Consider the following 23,501-nt stretch of genomic DNA (forward strand, 5'->3'; position numbering starts at 1 on the left):
TGGCCGAAATGCCCATTGTCACACATCAAGGGTTTTTCAATCCAATTCAATTACTCCACACCTCATACAATCCTATTATTAACTCATACAATCATACACCAATCCAATTACATAATCCTAACAACAATCTCAAAAACAAAGTCATGGCATCATCCAAATGTCCTAAGTTATGAACACATTTTCACCAATAAATTTTATTGCATTTATAGCTCAAACACCTCATTCTAAGACATAATCATATAATACACATTTTTTATTTGAGCTCTCTAATAACACAAATCATCAAAAGCCCCTTTAGGATTCATGAAAATAAATCATTCAATCTAACCATTAAAAGTGTTGAAACTTATCCACAAATAAGTCACAAAGGCTCCTCCAATTGATCCCTAAGCAAAGCTTGAGCAACAACAACAAAACCCCAATTTCTCCCCAAATTCGTGGCTGTCTTTGTCTCTTTTCTTACAATTGAGAGGGTTTCAAGGGAAACTAATCGGTGGAATGGGTTCGGGTGGTGGTTTGCATCAAATTTCAAGACAAAAATCACTCGATTCAGTTAAGATTTGATGAAGTTAGGAGAGATTGAAGTTTCAAGCAATTTTTTTGGCCATGGAGGGTGGGAGCTCGGTTTTGAGAGAGAGAAAGGGAGGGAAAGATGATCATGAATAGTGATTGCCCATGTGGCTTAAGTGGTTTAAGTGGGGTAGGTCCCACCGCCACCTCACGCGATTTCAAATTAGTTTGAATTTCCCTCAGATTCCACTAAACGTCCGTAAATTCATAACCTATTTAGAAACTCTAATTTTTAACATTAACCATTGTCCTTTAGTTACCCTTGATCAGATGAATCCGGAGTTTTCCGGTCGTTTGGAGAAAAAGCTATTTTAAGCTGTTACGCGCGTCGTAGGCACGCTTCCCCAAACTTACTTATTTTCATCAATTTTCATTAGAAATTATATTTCCTAGTCCTCTATACCATTTATAACTTGTATTCAAATCTAGAGCTCAAAACTCAATCGACACGCTTTACGATGCAACTGTACCGCGATACTTTTACCCGATAAAAACACTATTCATTGAATTTTTTGAAACTTGCATAACCACTCAATTTTTCGTTCTGAATCCATTTCCAGGGTTATTTTCATCATTTGAGACCTTCTACTCAATTTTTACCTTCCTAGGGTTGTGTGTTGGCTAATTACCATTTTATTTTTCCTTTGTATTTTGACCTAATTTCCAGGATTTTCACTAATCTTCCCTTTAATCCATGTTTAATATATATATATATAAATTATATATATATATATATATAGGGATAGGTTATTCTACCTACTCCTATCTTGCCTACTTTTTGCCTACCTCATCATTACTGTTGGATTACAATCTAATCCAACGGTTCATATTTACGCAATAAAATAACCCTTTTTTTCTCATTCTTTCTTCTCACTTCCTCCCACACCCTTTCTCTCTCCTCCCCCTTTTTCTCTTCCTCTCTACTCTATACCTAATTTTTTCCCTTTATCTCCTCCCCCTTTCTATCAGGTTTATTTTTATTGGAACTTCTTTTTATTTTAATTGCATTGAACCACAGCACCACAACATTATGCGATTCATCGACCACAATATTTTAATTTAAGCATTATGCGATTCATCGAATAATATATCAGGTTTGCAACAATTTGTAGCTCATTGCAGAGAAGGGAACATGGCCATCGAATAACCCTAATATTCCAGCAATTTGGCGGCAGAGTTCATGTTCTCTATCACTGATGATATCTTCCTCCCTGAAAGTAACAATAATCGCATTCTATATTAAGGCAAACCTTGTAGCATCCACTTAACTTGATTCAATCTTTTTTCTCCCTGTAAATCCATAACTGCTTCGCATAATGCTTCCGCGTGCGTTCACCTCGGCAGAGATCAGAGATAAAGGGAAAAAAATTAGGTATAGGGTAGAGGAAGAGAGAAAGGGGGAGGAGAGAGAAAGGATGTGGGAGAAAGTGAGGAGAAAGAAAGGGAAAAAAAATTATTTTATTGCGTAAATATGAACCGTTGGATTAGATTGTAATCCAACGGTAATGAAAGAGGTAGGCAAAAGGTAGGCAAGATGTGAGTAGGTAGAATAACCTATCCCATATATATATATATATATAATTTAGAATGCGAGGTGTTATAATCACCCTTTCTTTTAGAATTTTGTCCGCAAAATTAACATCGCACCGGTCCACTGACTCGGGATATAGCCAGAGAATCTCGTCCTTCTACTCTCAACTAGCCTCCTCAGGTGTGCATCTTTACCATTTTACTTTTTTCACAGGTATAACCTCGTTTCTGTGGTATCCATCGTTCCCTAATCCTTCACAAATAATTGTCTATTCCGGTGATATGACTTTCTAATTCACAATATTTTAAATTTTTCCATGGGCCACGATTGCACTTTCACTAATGTATAGGTAATAATATGGCTATATTAAAACTTTGTCTGCCTAGCCTCACTTCATTTTCATCTTTATCTATTTTTCTGACCCAAGGTCATGCATAATGTAACATCCCCGTCTCGAGCCGGTTCAATTAACATACATATGATACTAAAACATGCATCAGCGGAAGACTTAACTTAATATCTTGCATTAGCTTACTAAATTACAAGCTAACTTTTTCCCTTATTCTTCATTTCGTTTCACATGATATCTCACATTGCATACTTCTCCTAATTTAATTCGTATTTGTCGAAGACAAAAATCGGGCGAAGTAACCTTTGTAAATTGGACAACTGGAGATTTGCCAATCCCACTCTCAAAGGTTCCTGATAAACAGTTTATACCATATATGATTTCAGAAATACCAGATATCTATATAGGATTATATACTCATCCATGGATGCATGCATAACTGGCTCTGTGCCACTATGTCTAACTACATACATATTTCAGCACATGCACATATCTGAATACACAAATGTACATGCATCAAATATGAACACATATACAGAACATATACGGACCATATATTGTATAATGGATCAAACATCATGATCCCAAAATGAATAGAACACTATACAACAGTACATATTCTCCAAAAATAACATCTATAATAAATAGTAGCGTCCGACCACCCAGAACTCCATATACCTCTAGCCACGGGTAGTGTCCTTGTCCCATGAGGGCTCTTCAATTAACTGTGTTCCTGAAATCATATCCCCAAATGGGGTTAGAGACGAATCTCTAGTAAGCTCCAGGTTTATGGAAAACTCTCTCCATACCCTGGGCTCACTTCCTGCATGGCAGTCAGATACATAATATACAAAACATCATATAAGCAAATATCATAGTTGAACAAGCATATACGCATATCTTATCAAAGATGCACGCAGTATTTCCCATGGGAGAATCCCAAGAGAAAATCAACGCACGTAACAAATATCACAACTAAACTGAGCATATATACATATCTTATCAGAGATGCAAGTAGTATTTGAAAGGGAGGACCCCAAGCATAAATCAACGCACATAAATTCATTTACGAAAATCAACACAATAATCACATGAGAACAAAACATATCTTATCAGAGACGTACGCAGTCATTCCTAAGGGATGACCCCAAGCGGGAATCAACGTATGTAACAAATATCATATACAAAATCATCACATCAGAACAAAACATATCTTATCAGAGACGTACGCAGTCATTCCCAAGGGATGACCCCAAGCGAAAATCAACGTACGTGTTCCCAAGAGAGGACCCCAAGCGGAACCAGAACATATCAGAGGTGTACACCATCAGTCCCGAGGGATGACCCCAAGCAGACATCAGTGCACATAGGATCAATGGCCTGAGATCATCACATAACATAGGTGTACACAGTCAATCCCAAGGGAGGATCCCAAGCGGAAATCAGTGCACATGTTCCTATGGGAGGATCCCAAGCGGAACTCAACATATAACATATATATACACAGTCAGTCCCAAGGGAGGACCCCCAGCAGATATCAGTGCATATAGAATCAATGGCCATAGATCATTACAGAAATCACACAAAACATATCAAAGTAAACACATCAAAACATATCACATCACATCATCATATAGTTCTATATGAATGCATCTATATCATATATCTCATACATATCATACAACTTGACCACAGTCCGTACACTATGACGGAACACAAAGTAGGAGCGAACTCCATAAACATAGAGCTTACCTCTCAAAGCTGTATAGATGGCATACCCAACAACCGAGTTACCAAGCCTCCTCTGATGTAGGATCCTCAACAAGACTCTTAGGCGCACCTAGAATAGGGAATCCAAACAAATATCAATAAAATGCTTCAAAGACAAGTAGTTAACCAGACACACCATTTATTAATTTCATCTTTTACTTATCAAATCTTTTCTTTACTATTCATACATACGGTATTGTTCATCTCTACAGTACTATTCTCACTATTCACGTATACGACATTATTCAAAAATACGATATATTTAATTTTCCCTTCCATATTAAATCCATAATTAAATGTGAATGTCATTATATTCACCCCACCTTTTAAGGATTTTGCCCCCAAAATCACAGATATAACATAACACATACATGACGTCAAACTCAAGATAACGCTGGAGAATATCATTCTCTCGCTCTCAAGTAGCGTCCTTAGAAGTCAAACTTTCCCATTGTATCTTAACCATAAGAATAACCATGTTCCTAAATACTTTCTCATCGCGAATCAGAACTTTCAGTGGTCCCACAACAAACTTCAAATCTTGCTTTACCTCATTATCGTCCTGCTGGACAATGTGGGACACATCAGATACATCTCTACAAAGTTAACTGATGCGAAAAACATCATGCAAATTAGACAAATGTGGAGGTAAAGCAAGCTGATACGCCACAAGTCCGACCCTCTTTATTATCTGGTAGGGCCTTATGAACCTAGGACTCAACTTCCTCACACCTAGAGCGCGCCCAAACCTGTAGTCGGAGACAAACTAATAAACACATGATCGCCTTCACAAAATTCAAGGGATTTATGTTTCACATCATAATAACTCTTTTGGCGGCTCTGCGCTTTCTTTAATCGATCCTTAATTATAGTAATATGATCAGTAGTCTCTTGGACCATATCAGGCCCAAATAACTGTCCCTCACCAATTTCTGACCAACAAGCAGGCGCTCTGCACCTGCTCTAAGGCACAAGCCCTCAACATGTCCTCTAGAGTCTGAATGGTCTTCTCTGTCTGACCATCAGTCTGGGGATGATAAGTTGTACTTAATCTCAGCTGCGTACCAAACGCCTGCTGCAATGCTCCCCAAAATCGAGAAGTGAACTTAGGGTCCCGATCATTAATGATGCTTTTTGGAACTCCATGAAGTTTCACATCTCTTTTACATACAATCGAGCCAACTTCTCAGTAGAGAAACTCATCTTGACTAGAATGAAATGTGCAGACTTAACCAATCTTTCTACCACAACTCATATAAAATCAAAACCAGCCTGAGTTCTTGGCAATGTTACTACAAAATCCATAGAAATACTGACCCACTTCCATTCCGGAATATTCAAGGATTGCAGTAATCAGAGGGCTTCTCATTCTCAAACTTATATTCGTCATTTTATTTCTTTAAGCTCATTTAAGTTCACTTTTATTTACTGAGAAACAGTATTAACAATTCACAGTTGAGTTTCTGCACCGTTCTTAACGAAATGCACTGTGAATTACTAACTGTGCACTGTTTGCACGCAAAATCGTAAAACTTTTAAACTTAATCATTATTGGTCTAAACATGACTTATTTAGCATATAGTGGACTTCCATATACTTATTACATCAATCTTCTTACTGATAATACCCTTTCCTTTCTAATTGTGAATCAGTCTTCTCACTAAAAATATAATTCCACTAAAACATCAGTGTATCAGCCTTTCTACTGATAATATAATTCACAATTTATTGTACATCAGTCCTTGCACTGATAATACAATTTACAATTTCATTGTACATCAGTCCTTCCACTGATAATACAATTTACAATTTCATTGTACATCAGTCCTTACACTGATAATACAATTTACAAATTCTACTGGCCATAGAAACTGCACTCTATGAATTACACAAGGAATCTCCTTGATACATACCAAATGCAAGACATAACATCATAACTAATACTCTGGTTAACTATTCAAGGGCTTTCCCCAAGAATAGCTAAATGACATGTCTCACATGCTTAGTGTGACTCCCAAGATCAAGCCATAGGCAATCAACACAAACTGTAGTTTGAAAAGAACTCCCAGGGTCAAAGCCATAGGCAGTCAACACAAACTTTAGTACGAAAATAACTCTCAGGGTCAAGCCATAGGCAGTCTACATACCAAGGTCACTAGCAAGGATTCTCATAACATACATCATCAGTGCATCATTATAACATCAAAAATCATATAATATCTATATGAATGTGAATGAATGCACATATACAACATATCAAACACTTATTCATAAGCTGAGCAATATCTTTCTTCCTACCAGACCACCAGAAACTTGGTTTCATGGCCTGATACATCTTGGTAACAATATGATGGATAATGTACTTTCACTAATGTATAGGTAATAATATGGCTATATTAAAACTTTGTCTGCCTAGCCTCACTTCATTTTCATCTTTATCTATTTTTCTGACCCAAGGTCATGTATAACAACATCAAACGGTCCCCAATTATATTTATCTGTCATCTCTTGAATATTTTAACTCACACTTTCTTTAGTACTTCAATCCTTTCGCTGCCACTACTATTTCAACAATACCCCAATATACCCGTCTTTTCCATTAATGTTACTAGTCTTACCATTTCGTTGCTGCCTTAGCTTTCACACAAGCATATACCTTCTAGTTTCAATGACACTCTACAGTACCCTATAATTTCAACTCACATTAAATTCTATATTTATACACTTTACTTTACTTTGTCACATGTCTTCACCTCTTCTTAGATAATCACAACTATATTTTTCTCTTTATGATACGAAACTAACAACCTTCATAATAGTTTATAACTCCAATTAGCCATTTAAGGCCTTCAACCACAAACCCATTCATGAAATTTTCCACCTACAACGTCATTTCAATAATTTTAACCTATTGTTCGTCTATCTATCGAATTAGCCATCTCCAAGTCTAACCACAAAATCTATCAATGACTTCCACATCAAAGGTCTTATGCCTAAGCTTTTCACCAACTAACCATTTTTTTCTCATCATTTTGTACCAATATTGTAGATTCTACATATATTTCATTCATTTATACCTCAATTTCCTCATCATCGACATTTTTCTCATGGATGTCCATCTCAACTACTATATCGTAATCCTCACATATAATTCTCCTCGCATTGGTAATTCCCAAACGTAATCGTTTTATCACCTGGAACTACTTTCATCCTTAACAATTTTCTAAAATTTTATGAATACTGTGTATCTCCAAAGGATATATCTCTCTCACCTAGCATGTGTCACATACCGTGCTCCAAGTCACTCCATCGAGTTATCAACCTTTCTTCAATCACCACAATTTAAGTTACTGATCCTTATTAGACATTTTTACCTAGTTTCATCACAACTAACTTCTTACGAAAGGCCATCAGGCCACCATCTTAATTGCACATTTCTTCCTCATTAGTCCCTTCTAACATAACATTCACTCAATTCATCAGTATTAACAAATCACTATCCTTTCTCATAGGGTAGAATCCCCAATCAACTTCACAATTTCCGTGAAATCCAAAATCCATGTCACTACACTTGGTACATACACACACTCCCACATCCCCAAGTGCTCAGAAATCATACCTCAAAATACCTTCTCGTGACGCCTCACATATTATATCTCATTTGATATATTACTGTTAACTTAAAATTACCTGATATCATATTTTGCGTTTTTTACACGACACAATCCCTGTTGCGCTTTTACATAAGGCATCTCACCTGTACTAGCAGTCACATCGACGCAGGATACTCCCTTGTATCATATTCCTCATATAACATAATAATAGTCTCTGGGAACATAATCCGCACAGAGATAACAAAATTCTCCGGGAACATAATCCATACAGAGATAAAAAAAAGTCTCTGGGAACATAATCCGCACGGAGATAGCCATACACTCCGGGCACATAAGCCGCACAAAGATAGTAATATCAAGTCATATAATGTGCACCCAGTACACAAGAGAATTCATATTTGTAACATATCCGTATATAACGGCACAACATGTACCCAGTACACTCCAGATCACACATGGACCCAGTCCATTTGGTGTCTGTATCATATCCATATATAACGGCAAAATGTGTTTGGTATATTCACATGGGGCTACCCCCAATAATAATAATAATAGTATTAGTAGTATAATATAAACATATTACATATAGGTAAATTCATTATAACTTCCTAGTTTAATTCTCCCCATCGATAGTTTACTTTCATTTTGGTTAACCCTCAGACCTGTTTTATAACATCGTCACTATTACAAGAATTCATATTCTCCTCATAATTTTGTACATATTTCCTAACTCTTAATAGTTCCTTCTATCATGTTACAGTTCAAATCCATTGTCCATTATTTCTTGCTCGTTACTCCCCTTGGCGGTTGTAGAATATCCATCACGTTTCAACACCGTCACTCCATTTATCGATTCTTTAATACGTTACGAGGAATACCATCATTTACTGGTTCACGCAATTCGCCCACAGAGGCCATCCAGTAGGTTCCACTTCCAACAATGTCCTCCTGGGACTTCCAAGAGTTATACCTCTTAGGATTCAATCCCCAAAGGGAAGCCCAGAACAATTTCACGGTCACAACATCTGTGTACCGGCACTCAAGTTCACTCGAGGTATATACATATATATACTGGCGCTTACGCCATCACAGGACCAGTGTCCATTTACCCTTCCAAGACGTAGACTGACAATCAGTCCATTAAGCATAACCCACCTATCCTTTACGAATATCCTTTGTCATTTAAGTTTACCTAGTGGCACATAAGCCTATTTAACGGCCCGTAGGCCAAATATGTTTCTAGACATAGATTTAATGGGTACTTCCAAGGGTATCCTTTAACTATAATTCTACTCTTTGGTCCACACTACTTGACAATCCACACAGTGCATTGCTACTGGGAAAGTCCCATCCCCACTACCCGGAGGCCCTATCTATTTGTACAAATACTATACCACATCTTATTATTTCCTCCTACTTCCATATCAGTTATCAACTTATTTCTCAAGCACACTACTTTTAGTACTATAAATACCCACCACTAGATCCTAATTTCTTACGTCATTCTCATGACTATTTTACATATGATTATACAATTCAACAATCCTATCCATTTATCACTGACAAGTCTGTCAATTTGAATCGACATCCATTAACTACAATAGTGCCTTCATTGTACATTTATCTTATGCCATCCATGGCGATTCTCTCAACTTCTTCCTTATACGCATAATGCATACTTAATTCATCTCACCTATATTTAATCAACACTACCTCCTTATGGATTTAACTTCCATATTTCACTATATATCAAATTAGTTCCAAAATGGAGGAAGACATATTACAAACATCTTGATTTCCATGTGAAAATTGATGAATAAGATGTTGGACAAATAACTCTAATGGGGGGATGAATAGAATTATCAATTTTTTCACAATGAATCCTAGATCATGCAAAATCCTAAGCAATAAGCAATCAATGAAACAACCATACAAGTAGAAACCACAACTACTAATAAAAGAATAACATAAATGCCTTTTACAACTCAATCGAATTGCCTACAACTACTTAAAATGATTACAAAACCAAAATTAATACACGAAAATGGAATCAAGAACTTGTCTTCAACAATCTTCTTGATTTGCTTCATTTTCATTTTGCTTTTCGTTTGTTATGCTTGCTGCACTAAGATGTTCTTGATGTCTCCAACTGCTTCTCAAAGGTTTGAAGATGATGTAATGGTCCCTTCTTGCTCTAGCTTACGAATTCTTACACAAAACTTAAACAAACATCAAACGTATGGCAAGAATACTCTAAACTTTAAATTCTAATGGTATAAGAAACTTAGAATAATTTTTATATCAAGGTTACAAAGGAAAAACAATACCTATACCACATGATAAAGGTTGCTTCAATTAGGTTCAAGTAGAAAATTTACACTTGGTTATGCATTAGTTAAATTGATGATCAAACTAGGATTCCAATGCAACACACAACTAATTCTAGGTCAATATATGGTTTAGTTATGTCAATATTACAATCTCACAATTTTTTTCAAAGTTGACACAAAGACTAATTTACACAAGATATCAAAATGTCACAATTGCTTGTACAATAAATCAAAGTATCAACACACAAAAATTGTAGAATTCAAATTAATGTGTTTTCGAGTATAGTGTTATTTTTGTCCAAGAAAGTTTGTCCTAAGTTGGTTTTTAGTCAAGATTAGGTCCTCTAATCTATTAGAGACTTAAGTGATAAATTTATGAAAGTTTTCTAAGTCCAATAGTCCACAACTCCTTTGCCAAGGTCTTAATTAGATTCAACTAGGTTATGTTGTTTTTACCAATGGCACTTGATGAACTTTTCTATGTAACTCAATCAATTCAACCCCAAATTAAGTCAAGCAAATTTCTCTAGTCTCCCGAGATAATAAATAATCCAAATGTATCAAGATCAATATTTAAAATAGACACCCAAAGAATTTAAACTAAACTGGCCGAAGCTATATATGTAGGATAGGTTTTCCTTTTAGATGTACTACCCAATCTTTTACCAATTTAAATCAAGATCCAGTTTCAAGTATGCTTATATTGAATTCTTCATGTTTGTGGGGCGGTGGGGCAGTGACAACTGTTGGTGGCTGTTGGTGGTGTTTCTTATGCTCACAATTGTGGAGTGAGGTTAGAAGTTTACCTTTCTACAAACAACGCCAATGTTCGATCATGTGGATCGAGATGTCCAATCAGAGATTGATATATGTTTCTGTAGGATCAGAATGGTCTCTCTAATATCTATGGGGGATGTATCTTAGAGGGTAACAAATCATTGTACACTATGAAAAACAACATAGCCAAAGTGTGTGTACAGTGACAACTAAGAGAGTGGGTTAAAAAATGCACACGTGTAGGCTTAACCTCTTATTTATAGAGAGTTTACTTGGTAGTAGTGGAATTCTAGATCTCTTACGAATGTTGAGGCCCCAATACTTGATTTTATGAGGACATGATGAGATTCATATTTTCTCGAGATTCTTTTCTTATTTCACTCTAGTTATGGATCCTTACTGAGCTCTTAAGAGTATGGAACCATAAGTTGGATCCATAACACATGGCATAGCCATTAACAAGTCTACTGCCATTCATGCTACTCTGTATATGATCCTTTATGGTAAGTCACCATCTATCCATATTTATGTTTTGCTAGGGAAATCTGCTTGTGGACAAGAGTTTATAGAAGACGAAAAAGATGATTCAGTTGCTTAAATTTCATCTTCCAAGGCCTCAAAACAGAATGGCTCGGTTGGCAAATAAAAGATGAAGTGCGAGAGTTTTTGTTGTGAGAGATTTGCTCGATCTGATCAAGCTACAACCATACAAATAAACCTTTCTTTCCCGCGAAACTATTCACAAGTTAGCTTCTAGTATTGTCAGCATCGAGTTTCTAGATTTTAACCCTTGAGGACAAAGGTCATCTCAAGGGAGGGTATTGTTATAATACTATAGATAGTCCAACTTTCATTCAATTTTCACACTTATTGGACAACATCATACATTTTATTTTTTAATTCTGTTAGCTATTTGGTGGAAACTACTGAGCGGTAATAGAAATTGTTATTTTACTTACAAAATAATGGCTGGGATCAAAATAGATTGGGAAGGATGCACTGATGACAAGCATAATAATCTATTTAACATGTAAGGTTGATTGAATCAAATGATATAAGTAACAATTTAGGATATGGAAAATATTTATAAAAAAGTCAAAATTGATTTCCAAGTGAAAGAAAGCACATGTTTGGTTTGCCGTTCTATTACAAGACAATATTATTATTATTTTTTTACAAAGCTCTCTCGTAAAGTTGTTAAAAAAAAAGTAAATACTATTTTAAGTCCCTAACAAAAAACACGATTCCGTCCCTTAAAAAAAAAATTAGTCTCGAAATCCCTAAGAAATTCAAAGTGGACCCATTTAGTTGAAATCATGGTCCTTCACAAATTCAAAAAGACCCATATTAGTCCCTCAAAATGACTAAAATGGGTCCACTTTGAATTTTATAGAGACCAGACGACTAATTTTTTTTTGTAAGGAACTAAAGTGGAGATCGAATTTTTTGTTAGGGACCAAAAAAAGTATTTACTCTTAAAAAAAACTTTTATGGCCACTACATAAACCAATCCAAACACTCACTAAAATACAATTCATACATATTTTTTCCATTATAATTTTTTACCACTCCTACAATATAAAAAGAGGATCTATATATCTCATGTTACATGAGATAATTATCCCATGCAACATAGACAAGATAGTGGGGTCAACTACTTAAAAAAAAAAGATCGTGGACCCCACTCTCTTATCTCTGTTGCATGAAATAATTATTTTCCGAAAAAAGTGTGTATCATTTTAAAGGATGTAAAGTTGTGTCATTTTAAATGAGAGAAATAGATAGAAAAAGGAGAAGAGAGAGTGGATAAAAAAATATAAAGGTGTGGGTCCCACCTCTTTGTGAGAGTGAAATAACATAAATTGTGTCATTTAAAAGAGGACAAATACTTTTCCCTTATTTCCCATATAAAAATGAGGTTAAAGCTATTTTTCGCTCTTTATCACAACACTAAGTGAAAATCAAAATATTTTTATTTCACTCTAGCTTTTATTCTTTTCTATTTATTTTTCACATTTTCCTACGAAACGCAAGGACAAAATGGTCGGAAAACAAGTAATCTAATATTGGGTCCAAAAATATAATCTTGCTGCAACTGCAAGACATGCAGGTAGTATTGTTAGAGATCATGCTTTAGAAACTGCAATTTGATATTTTTAATTATTTAGGAGTCAGTTTTCATTTCTGTTTTAATGAGTTGTTATGTAGTGAGCAGTTTTCTTTTCTACTTTGATGGGAAGTTATGTAGTTGTGAGCAGTTTGTTTTTATTATTTTGCTTTATAAGATGTATTGTCATGCATCAATAATATTAGTACTTCATTTCTCAATTCTATTTTTCATCTCTAAAACCAACAACTGGTATCAGAGCTATCTTCCTAACGGATCTGTGTGTTAATTTGAGGCGCCATGGAAACTGAAGCGAATCTTGCGTCAATTGCTCCGCCAGTGTTTGAGGGGGAAAACTACCCAATTTGGGAGGCATACTTGGAGGCATTGGATCTTTGGGAAGCAGTGGAAAAGGACTATGAAATTCTGCCTCTTCCAGCTAATCCCACCATGACACAAATCAAAGTGCAGAAGGAGAAGAAAATGAGGAAGTCAAAAGCAAAAGCCTGTTTGTTCGCTGCAGTTTCACCCACTATTTTCACTCGTATCATGACTTTGAAGTCAACAAAGGAGATATGGGATTATCTCAAGGCTGAATACAAGGGAGATGAACGCATTCGAGGAATGCAGGTGCTGAATCTAGTTCGTGACTTCGAGATGCAAAAGATGAAGAATGATGAATCTATTAAGGAGTATTCTGAGAGGCTTCTTAGTATAGCAAGCCGGATCAGATTGCTGGGCTATTCTTTTCTAGAGTTAAGAATTGTTGAAAAGATCCTTGTAACTGTTCCTGAAAAATTTGAGGCAACAATTACAGCCTTAGAGAATACTAAGGATATGTCAAGTATCACTCTTGCTGAATTGTTGAATTCTTTGCAAGCACAAGAGCAAAGAAGATCCATGAGGCAAGGTGTCATTGAAGGAGCTCTACCTGCAAAATATCATGAAGCTGATAAAAATAAGAAAGTGCAAGAAGGTAATTCTGGTTCTTTTTCTTCAAGTAGCAGGAATGGAAATTCCAAGGGGAAATATCCTCCTTGTCATCATTGTGGGAAGAAAGGTCACCCTCCTTTCAAATGTTGGAGGAGGCCAGATGCAAAATGCTCCAAATGCGGTCAATTTGGGCATGAGGCAGTGGTATGCAGAAATAAGAATCAAATGCAGGAGGTAGATGCTCAAGTTGTTGATGAAGAAGAGGAGGATCAACTGTTCGTAGCCACTTGCTTCTCCAGCAATGAATCTAGTGAGAGCTGGCTGATTGACAGTGGGTGTACAAACCACATGACTCATGATCGAAGTCTTTTTAAGGAGTTAAAATCCACACCAATCACAAAAGTCAGAATCAGTAATGGTGACCACATTTTGGTAAAGGGAATAGGAACTGTTTCTATCCTAACAAATTCAGGTACAAAGTCAATCTCAGATGTTCTTTTTGTACCTGATATTGATCAAAATCTGTTAAGTGTTGGACAACTCATTGAAAAAGGACTCAAAGTGCTTTTCGTAGATAGAGTTTGTCTCATTCAAGATGCAAATGGAAAGGAAATCATCAAAGCAAAAATGAGAGGCAAGAGTTTCTTATTTGAACCAGTCAAGGAGGAGCAAGTTGCTATTTTCACAGAGGAGAATGTGACTGAGACTTGGCACAAGAGACTAGGCCATTGTCACCTCTCAAATATTTGTTGATGAAGAAGAAGGAGCTGTCAAATGATTTACCAACCTTTGCAGATCATTTACCAAATTGTAATGCCTGTCAATTTGGCAAACAAAAAAGAAATCCATTTCCTAAGTCAAGTTGGAGAGCCTCCAATAAGCTGCAGTTGATCCACTCAGATGTTGCTGGTCCTCAAAGAACTCAATCACTTGCAGGTAGTCGTTACTATGTTATTTTCATAGATGATTTTAGCAGAATGTGTTGGATTTTTTTTTCATGAAGCATAAATCAGAAGTGGCTAGCCTATTTTGGAAGTTCAAGAAAACGGTGGAGAACCAGAGTGGTTGTAGCATTCAATGCATTAGGACTGACAATGGAAAGGAGTATACTTCAGATCAATTTAATATTTTTTGTGAAGAATCTGACATTGAACACCAACTCACTGCTCCATACACTCCGCAACAAAATGGAGTAAGTGAGCGAAGAAGCAGGTACATAATGGAAATGACTCGATGTATGCTTCACGAAAAAGAGTTGCCAAAGAATTTATGGGCTGAGGCAGCAAGCACTGCTGTCTTCTTGCAAAACAGACTGTCTACAAAGGCATTGGAGGACAAAACTCCATTTGAGGCATGGTATGGCTATAAACCTTCACTCAATTTCCTTAGAGTGTTCGGTTGTGTGTGTTTCTCTCATATTCCACAGGTAAAGCGTGATAAGCTTGACCAAAAGTCAGAACCAGGAATCTTTGTTGGCTATAGCTCTTCCTCCAAAGCCTACAAAGTGTATCAACCTCAAACTGGAAAGATACTTGTCAGTAAGGATGTTTATTTTCATGAAAATGAGAAGTGGAACTAGACACAAGTATAAGAGGCATCCATGAGTAAGCAGAAATCAAGTCCTCTCATCCAAATAAGCAAAGAGAAAGGAGTGGAACAGTGGCAAGAAGAGTTAGAAGATGACCCACCAATTCATGGAACAAGGTTGCTGTCCAATATTTTTCAAAGATGCAATGTAGCCATTTGTGAGCCTGCAGGATATAAAAAAGTTGTTCAAGACTAGAATTGGAAGAAGAGTTGTTAATGATAAAAAAGAATAAAACTTGGGAGCTTGTTGACAAACCGAAGGATAGAGCAGTTATTGGAGTAAAGTGGGTGTTTATAACCAAGTTAAATGCAGATGGCTCCATCAACAAGTACAAGGCTAGACTTGTAGTCAAAGGACATGCACAAATTTTTGGTGTTGATTATTCTGAAACTTTTGCACCTGTGACTAGAATAGACACTATTCGACTCTTGCTAGCTGTTGCTGCTCAAAAAGGCTAGAAAGTGTTTCAACTAGATGTAAAATCTGCATTCTTGAATGGTATTTTGCAAGAGGAGATCTATGTTGAACAACCCGAAGGATTTGTGAAAGAAGGTGAGGACGAGAAGGTTTACCTGCTCAAGAAAGCTCTATATGGCTTGAAACAAGCACCTAGAGCATGGTATAGCAAGATAGATGAGCATCTATCAAGCTTAGGATTCAAGAAAAGCACTTCAGAAGCTACTCTGTATATAAAGCACGAAGATGATGATCTGTTTATAGTCTCTCTTTATGTTGATGATCTCTTAATCACAGGTGGCAATGACAAGCTTGTTGAAAAGTTCAAAAGAGAAATGATGCAAATTTTTGAAATGACAGACCTTGGACTCATGACATACTTTTTGGGAATGGAGATTAAGCAGTCAGAAGATGAAGTTTTCATATGTCAAAAGAAGTATGCCACGAAAATTCTCAAGAAATTTCATTTGGAGGATTGCAAGGCAATGACCACTCCAATGAATCAAAAGGAGAGCTTAAGCAAAGATGATGGAGCTAACAGAGTTGAAGAAGGCTGTTTTCGAAGTCTGATTGGTTGTCTAATGTACCTCACAGTATCAAGACCAGGCATTTTATTTTCTGTAAGTCTTTTATCTTGTTTTATGCATTGTGCTACTGAGATGCATTTAAGAGCAGCAAAAAGAGTAGTGAGATACATCAAAGGAACGATTGATTTTGGTGTGAAATTTAAGAAAAGTCAAGACTTTAAGCTATTGGAATTTTCTGACAGTGATTGAGGAGGTTCTGTGGATGATATGAAAAGTACCTCTGGTTATTGTTTCAGTCTTGACTCAGGAATTTTCTCATGGTGCTCTGAAAAGCAAGATGTTGTAGCATAGTCCACAGCAGAAGCGAAATTCATAGCTGCTATGGCAACAACTAATCAAGCAATTTGGTTAAGAAAATTTTTATGTGATTTAAACCTGAAGCAATGAAACAATACTGAAGTTCATATTGATAACCAAGCAGCAATTGCCAATTCTAACAATCCAGTTTTTCATGGGAAGACCAAACATTCTAAGATCAAGTTTTTCTTCTTAAGGGAAGTTCAGAAAGAAGGTGAAATTGTATTTGTCTACTGCAAGTCAGAAGACCAATGGGCAGATATATTCACAAAGCCATTACCTACAAGAAAATTTGAAAATCTAAGGGAGAAGATTGGTGTTTGCAGCTCCAAAAGCAAGGAGGCGTGTTAGAGATCATGCTTTAGAAACTGCAATTTGATATTTTTAATTATTTAGGAGTCAATTTTCATTTCTGTTTTAATGAGTTATTATGTAGTGGGCAGTTTGCTTTTCTGCTTTAATGAGTAGTTATGTAGTGAGCAATTTTCTTTTTCTACTTTGATGGGAAGTTATGTAGTTGTGAGCAGTTTCTTTTTATTATTTTGCTATATAAGATGTATTGTCATGCATCAATAATATTAGTACTTCATTTCTCAATTCTATTTTTCATCTCTAAAGCCAACAAGTATAGCAGAAAGTTGTAGATTGTATTTTGTTATATTAAAGGAAGGAATATCATTGGTTACAAAAAGAATTATAAGAAAAAGCCAGTTAATTAAGTTTCTAGTTGTATTTAAAATGAAAAAAGAAAAACTTCTGAAACTTTTAATTCTTTTTAACAGTCATTTGTATCGCAAAATTTGTATTCCGAGACTTGGATTGGGAAAGAAGAAGAAGACGACTCTTCAGTGTCATGAACATGTTTTAATTATTATTATTATTATTATTTTAAATACCAACCGATTTCGAAAGTCCCGACAAATCTGACTAAACCAATTCAACTACAATTTAGACAGGTCAAATATTGGAATCATATCCAAGGTTTTTAGCACTTGAGGAATCTGATTTTACTGACGTGTTGGAATAGCCATTTTTCACTTTCTTTTAGAAAAACAGATTAAGCTTTTTTAATTTGCCAATGGTCATCAAAGAAATTAAAGAAGAAACACGTAATCAAGGAATTACATCATGAAATCAATATATATATATAACCTGACTAGATGTACTCATCAAGATTGGTCTAATAAATTTTCCAAATATAAATTTACCAAGTATCTTCCTGTGGACAAAACATCTAGTCTCTTCTCGCTTGGTTCATATTTTCCCTTCCGAAGCTGATAGCGATGTGTTACAGCTGAAATAGTATAAGCTTGTCCTTCTATCGTTACACTTTCCCCACATTGCAAGTTCTGCTTAGAAAAAAAAAAAAAAAATTTGTAAATGTCGCATGTTTCTGTTTCCATTCTCACAATGTTATGTTGGATCATATCACCAAAAGAAAAAAGTAATGTTGGATCACCAGTATGCATAATTTTTCAAAAATTGACAACATGACAATGATGGTTTATTAAACAGGACATGTAAAGTTCAACTGAAGAATCTATCACAGCTTCTTAACCAAAGAGCTTGTTTCAATTCCTCATCTCATATGGACCCATCTGCCATCCCATATAATGTGTTTCCATTAAAAAAATGAGAAATAATAGATCCAAAAGAAGCAACCACAATTAATATACTAAAATTTCATCATCCTTTTATTTATTTTTTTATTTTTTATTTTATTTTTTTTGGGGTTTTGAGCTCTAACATGTGCATTGTCTTCAATTATATGCCTGTCTGCCTCTTAGAAATGATTGCTTCCCCCATCCACATGTTCTCATATAGAATAAGATATGCTAGACCTATATAATATTCGACTTTATTCTTCCCATCTGCAAAGGTTAATTTCAAGAAAGCATGTCAAGAATTTGCAATGTTCCTTTTAAAGCATCCTTTCATAGGGACATATAATCCTCCAAAGCACTAACAGACCCCTTTTCGAGAGAGAAGCAAATTCAGATCCAATAAGCAGGACAAGGGCTGACCATAGAAGCCACACACATTCATGGCTTTTACACTTCAATGAATAGTTTCCATCGCATTAATGTTTACTTGGCTGCAAAATTGTTTCAGAAAAGGAAGGGAAACTTGCACTAAAGCTCTCTATTTTAGAATAGCAAGCCAAAAGTATGCAATATTTCTTTTAAATTAGCCTTTGACAGAGACATGTATGATGTATCCATGAATGCAGAAATAATCCCTTTTTAAGATTGACAGATGCAAATGCCCATACAATAAGGTGGCCAATGATTCAGCATAGGAAGTAAATATAGCGACAGTTTTTCCTCTTCAATCTCACAAATTAGTGTTTACTTCAGTTCAACTTATTTCAATAAGGGAAGGGAACCTAACTCGCAGTTAAGCTTCCAATAGCAACTTGTCTAAATCTCAACCTTTTCATGACCTAAAATGGGAATCCTTAGATGTGATTCCAGTCAACAATCAGGGTAACTGATGTAAGAATCTCCCTAGTTAAACTTCAATAATGAGTTGATGATAACATATAACTGTTAACATGCTTTCAGAAATAGTTGAGATCGCCAAATTATGCAAATCTGTTAGATAGTTGCATGTTTATTCATTCTTGTCTTGTAACTATCATCCAGGAGTTCTCATGAACTTTTAAATTTTCTGTGTGTTATACCTTCTTACTCTTCTGTAAGGGTGCACATAATCTCTTATGCATGTAAAAATCCACATTAAGAACTTAATTCTACAGTGTATATCAGACTTTGAGTACATCAAGAATTATGTATAAGAAAATATGTACTCCACTTGGACAATTTCATTCTCGAAGCTTTTCATATCAAATGGACAAAAATTGTTGGCGATTACTATGGCACCGTAGAGTTTTGTACTGCTGGCTTTACTTTGATGAAGTTTTAAGGTCCAAAAAGTTTCATTGGTGCAAAAGATAATGTAGCAATCAAGACTCATCATGATTCCCTTATCCTAATTGCTTATTATTTGATTTTTTTTTTTTTTTTTTTATATTTAATGTTTAAATAATCTTATTAGCCATTATCTTATGAGTGTTATTAGTTTCTATTTCAAATTTGAATTTTCTTTTCAGTGCGCACATAATAAAAAGAAGAAGAAAATAATTCAAGTTTCTTCCTAATGTCTTAATAACCTACTTAATTCTCTTTCCCGAATCTCTCTATCTATCCCAACACATACAAACTTGAAGGTCGCTGATGTTCATCAAATAGTCTTTTATGTTAGTCCATCCATTAAAGCAAAGGCATTCTTTATAAGGAAAGCCATGGTTACATCATCACTGGAAAACATTGATCTTATTTCGTTAATAAGTTGGTACTTGTAAGCCTTTATATAGACCATCAAGGTTGTCCACTGATTGCATTTTAATTGTAACATTTCAGTTGGTGACGAGGGCGGGCACTGATCACCGGTGCATAGAAAAAGCACAAATAAGGAGCAACTCCCGGTAGGCTTCCAGTGAGAGGGATACATGAATGAATCGAATCAAACACCCGAACGAGAGGGATCCAGAGGCTGTGCAGGTATGGACTGTATAGTTGATGATAGTTTAAAAAAATTAATTGGTACTACCTATATTAACAAAATGCATCTACTTTTCGAGAGCCCATAACATAAGAATTCTATTGTTAAGCGTACTTAACTTGAAGCAACTCTAGGATGAGTGACTTCCTGGGAAGTTTCTCAAGAAATGTGTGAGTGAGGACAAAACATGTTGAAATAGAAAAGTTTGGCAACACATCTATTATATAATTAAGATTGATATGAACATCACCTTTACCCCAAACTAATTGGATTCGGTCAATAAACAGAAATAAAAAAGTAAAAAAAGATCGAGGGAATAGATAAGAGAGAAATAAATAAATAAAAATAATGATGATCTTATATATATTTTTGATTAAAATAGTCGGATCTAATATTATTCATGATTTCTATTTTTCTCTTTTTCCTTCTAACCCCAAAGATAAAACTCTAGTTACTCTAATTTATAGATATAAGAGAATGTTGAAAATACGGTCATTACTACGATTCTTTATGACATGAACACTATTAGAAATCTTGAACCTGAGCAGCCCCAAACACACAAATTTTCTCAGCAGCAGAAATTTGAAAACAACTTTTTTCCCCGTTAGCCAATACAAACCCCCAATAAATCAGCTTTGGGCCTGTGTTGAGATATATAGTCGCACATTGGTTGTATGAGAAACTAATGTGGCCTTTATAAGGCCTTGGGCACTCCCACCCTTTGAGCTAGCTTTTGGGGTGGTGTATCTCAAGGTTCTTTACATGGTATCAGAGCTTGAGTGACCATAAGTTCACGAGTTCGATCCTCACGTCCCCCCACTTTCAAGTGGAATAAAAAATAAAAAGCACAAAAAGATAATTGGGCCTGTGCAATTCCATGCTTCTAGCACAAAGGGCTCTTGCGTGAGGGGGTGTGTTGAGATATATAGTCCCACATTAATTGTATGAGAAACTAATGGGGGTGTGTTGAGATATATAGTCTCACATTGGTTGTATGAGAAACTAATGTGGCATTTATAAGACCTTAGGCACTCCCACCCTTTGAACTAACTTTTGGGATGGTATATCCCAAAGTTCTTTACCGCCTGGATCATTAGTACTCTCCAGTTTAGTCACAACTTTACTTGAAAATGAGATATATCCACCACAATCCCCTAATCCTGAATAAAGGTACTAATACAAAAGATCAAGCATAGTCTTGTATCTCCTCAGGCTCTAATATCATGACTTCTCCAAAGCCAATAAAACTGCTGGAAATTCAAGTGTTGAAGTCCCACTTTAGTTAGATATAGATCAAGTGAGAATCATATATCTTGACTTCTCCAAAGTCAATCTCTGCCTTCCCTTCTACTCCAGACTCATCTCCATGAAAGCAATTCATAACCAAGGATTCCAATTCTAATTTCTAAATAATAAATTCTTGAGATTGAAGCTTTCGGATTCATTTAAAAAAAAAAAAAAAAAAAAAACACAGCGCAAAATGAATGGCAGTAAATTGGGCACTCACGGGTGGAAAGCAACGAACGCCAAGATTCCTGGGTGGAGGAGTTATCTCAACCACTTTATATGGGTGGATGCTACCTCGTTCTCTGTCTCTGTCTCTCTTCCTGCTGCAAAAAACCTCAAACGACGTCGTCTGCTAAAATATAAGGAAGAGCGTGAAAACAAGTACTAAAGGCAATAACCAAATGGAAAACTCTATGTACCAAAAAAAAAAAAAAAAAAAAAAAAATGGAAAACTCCAGAGAGCAGTTGAAGATGACACCTTCTGGTATGAACCAACGGCTATGTTACACGACGCCATTGCCATCCTCCAATTCCCTTTTTACTGTGTTCTCTACACAATTATCACTTGTTTCCTGATATCAGTTGGTTTGCGAAGGTAGGAACAATTCTCTCTCCACAGGCGAAACGGCAACCGCAAAGCCAGAAAAATTTCCAGATTTTTTTTTTTTTTTAATGGTGGGAGTGGGGCAATTGTCTCAAATTACTCCGAGCTGTTTTTGTCGTTTTTGACCGAGAAACAAAATGGTTTTTCCTATAAAACACAATTATGTTGATATCTTATGCACTTTTAAATGACTGTAAATATTTAAAAATAGCTATTTCGTTTGTTTAATACGTTTACAGATAAAATGTGGATGAGATTCATTTTGTTTTATTTAATGGATCTCATCCATTTTTTGGGTGGTGAGATATACAGTTTCACATTGGTTGTATGAGCAACTAATGTGAAGTTTATAAGAATTAAGGCACTCCCACCATTTGAGCTAGCTTTTGGAGTGGTGTATCCCAAGGTTCTTAACATAGTATCAGAGCCTCACCGTCCCCAACTTTAAAGTGGAATTAAAATAAAAAGGATAAAAAGATAAACCAAAAATTGGGCCTGTGCAATTCCACGCTTCTAGCCCAAAGGGCTCTTGCGTGAGGGGGCGTGTTGAGATATATAGTCTCACATTGATTATGTGGACAACTAATATGACCTTTATAAGGCCTTGGGCACTCCCACCCTTTGAGCTAACTTTTGAGAAGAACCTTGTGATACACCACCCCAAAAGCTAGCTCAAAGGGTGAGAGTGCCCAAGGCCTTATAAAGGCCGTATTAGTTGCCCATCCAATCAATGTGGGACTATATATCTCAACACGCCCCCTCACGCAAGAGCCTTTTTAGGCTAGAAGCGTAGAAATTGCACAGGCCCATTTTTGGTTTACCTTTTGTGCTTTTGTTTTTATTTTAATTGCTTTTGTTTTTATTTTAATTCCACTTTTTTAAGCGGGGGACGGTGAGGCTCTCATACCAAGTAAAGAACCTTGGGATACAACACTCCAAAAGTTAGCTCAAAGGGTGGGAGTGACCAAGGCCTTATAAAGGCCACATTAGTTGCCCACATAATCAATGTGGGACTATATATCTCAACATGCCCCCTTACGCAAGAGCCCTTTGGGCAAGAAGCGTGAAATTGCACAGGCCCAATTTTTGGTTTACCTGTTTTGTGCTTTTTTTATTTTAATTTCACTTGAAAGTGGG

The 23,501-nt window shown here is 35.9% G+C and overlaps 1 protein-coding gene across 3 annotated transcripts; it reads right to left on the bottom strand.

Moving 5' to 3' along the window:
• Window positions 1-3,021: 3,021 nt before the first annotated feature.
• Window positions 3,022-22,481, bottom strand: LOC133289877 (uncharacterized). Of its 3 annotated transcripts, none has more exons than XM_061487900.1 (5): window positions 22,239-22,481; window positions 21,981-22,112; window positions 18,118-18,258; window positions 4,203-4,290; window positions 3,022-3,183 (listed from the first exon to the last, which is right to left on the bottom strand). In XM_061487900.1, exons 1-5 carry the CDS (start codon window positions 22,281-22,283, stop codon window positions 3,131-3,133), a joined length of 459 nt encoding a protein of 152 aa, XP_061343884.1. In that variant the 5' UTR covers window positions 22,284-22,481; the 3' UTR covers window positions 3,022-3,130. The 3 variants fall into 3 exon arrangements, with proteins under 3 accessions (XP_061343884.1, XP_061343885.1, XP_061343886.1); XM_061487901.1 differs by having other exon boundaries at window positions 3,043-3,183; window positions 21,981-22,109; XM_061487902.1 differs by lacking the exons at window positions 3,022-3,183; window positions 4,203-4,290 and adding an exon at window positions 9,783-10,053.
• Between the last annotated feature and the right edge of the window lie 1,020 nt (window positions 22,482-23,501).

Source organism: Gastrolobium bilobum, unplaced genomic scaffold, assembly GCF_033153095.1.
Source record: "Gastrolobium bilobum isolate Gb01-03AN ecotype WA unplaced genomic scaffold, APGP_CSIRO_Gbil_v1 utg4848, whole genome shotgun sequence".
Taxonomy (NCBI): Eukaryota; Viridiplantae; Streptophyta; class Magnoliopsida; order Fabales; family Fabaceae; genus Gastrolobium; species Gastrolobium bilobum.

Bases quoted from the DNA above. Each gene is read 5' to 3' on its own strand.
- LOC133289877 (XM_061487900.1), bottom strand. From the start codon at position 22,283: ATGGCAATGGCGTCGTGTAACATAGCCGTTGGTTCATACCAGAAG. The intron at 18,259-21,980 runs GTGAGTGCCCAA...TTTTCTAAGCAG, and splicing joins GCGTTCGTTGCTTTCCACCC to AACTTGCAATGTGGGGAAAG. The intron at 3,184-4,202 runs GTAAGCTCTATG...ATATGATTTCAG, and splicing joins CATCTATACAGCTTTGAGAG to GAACACAGTTAATTGAAGAG.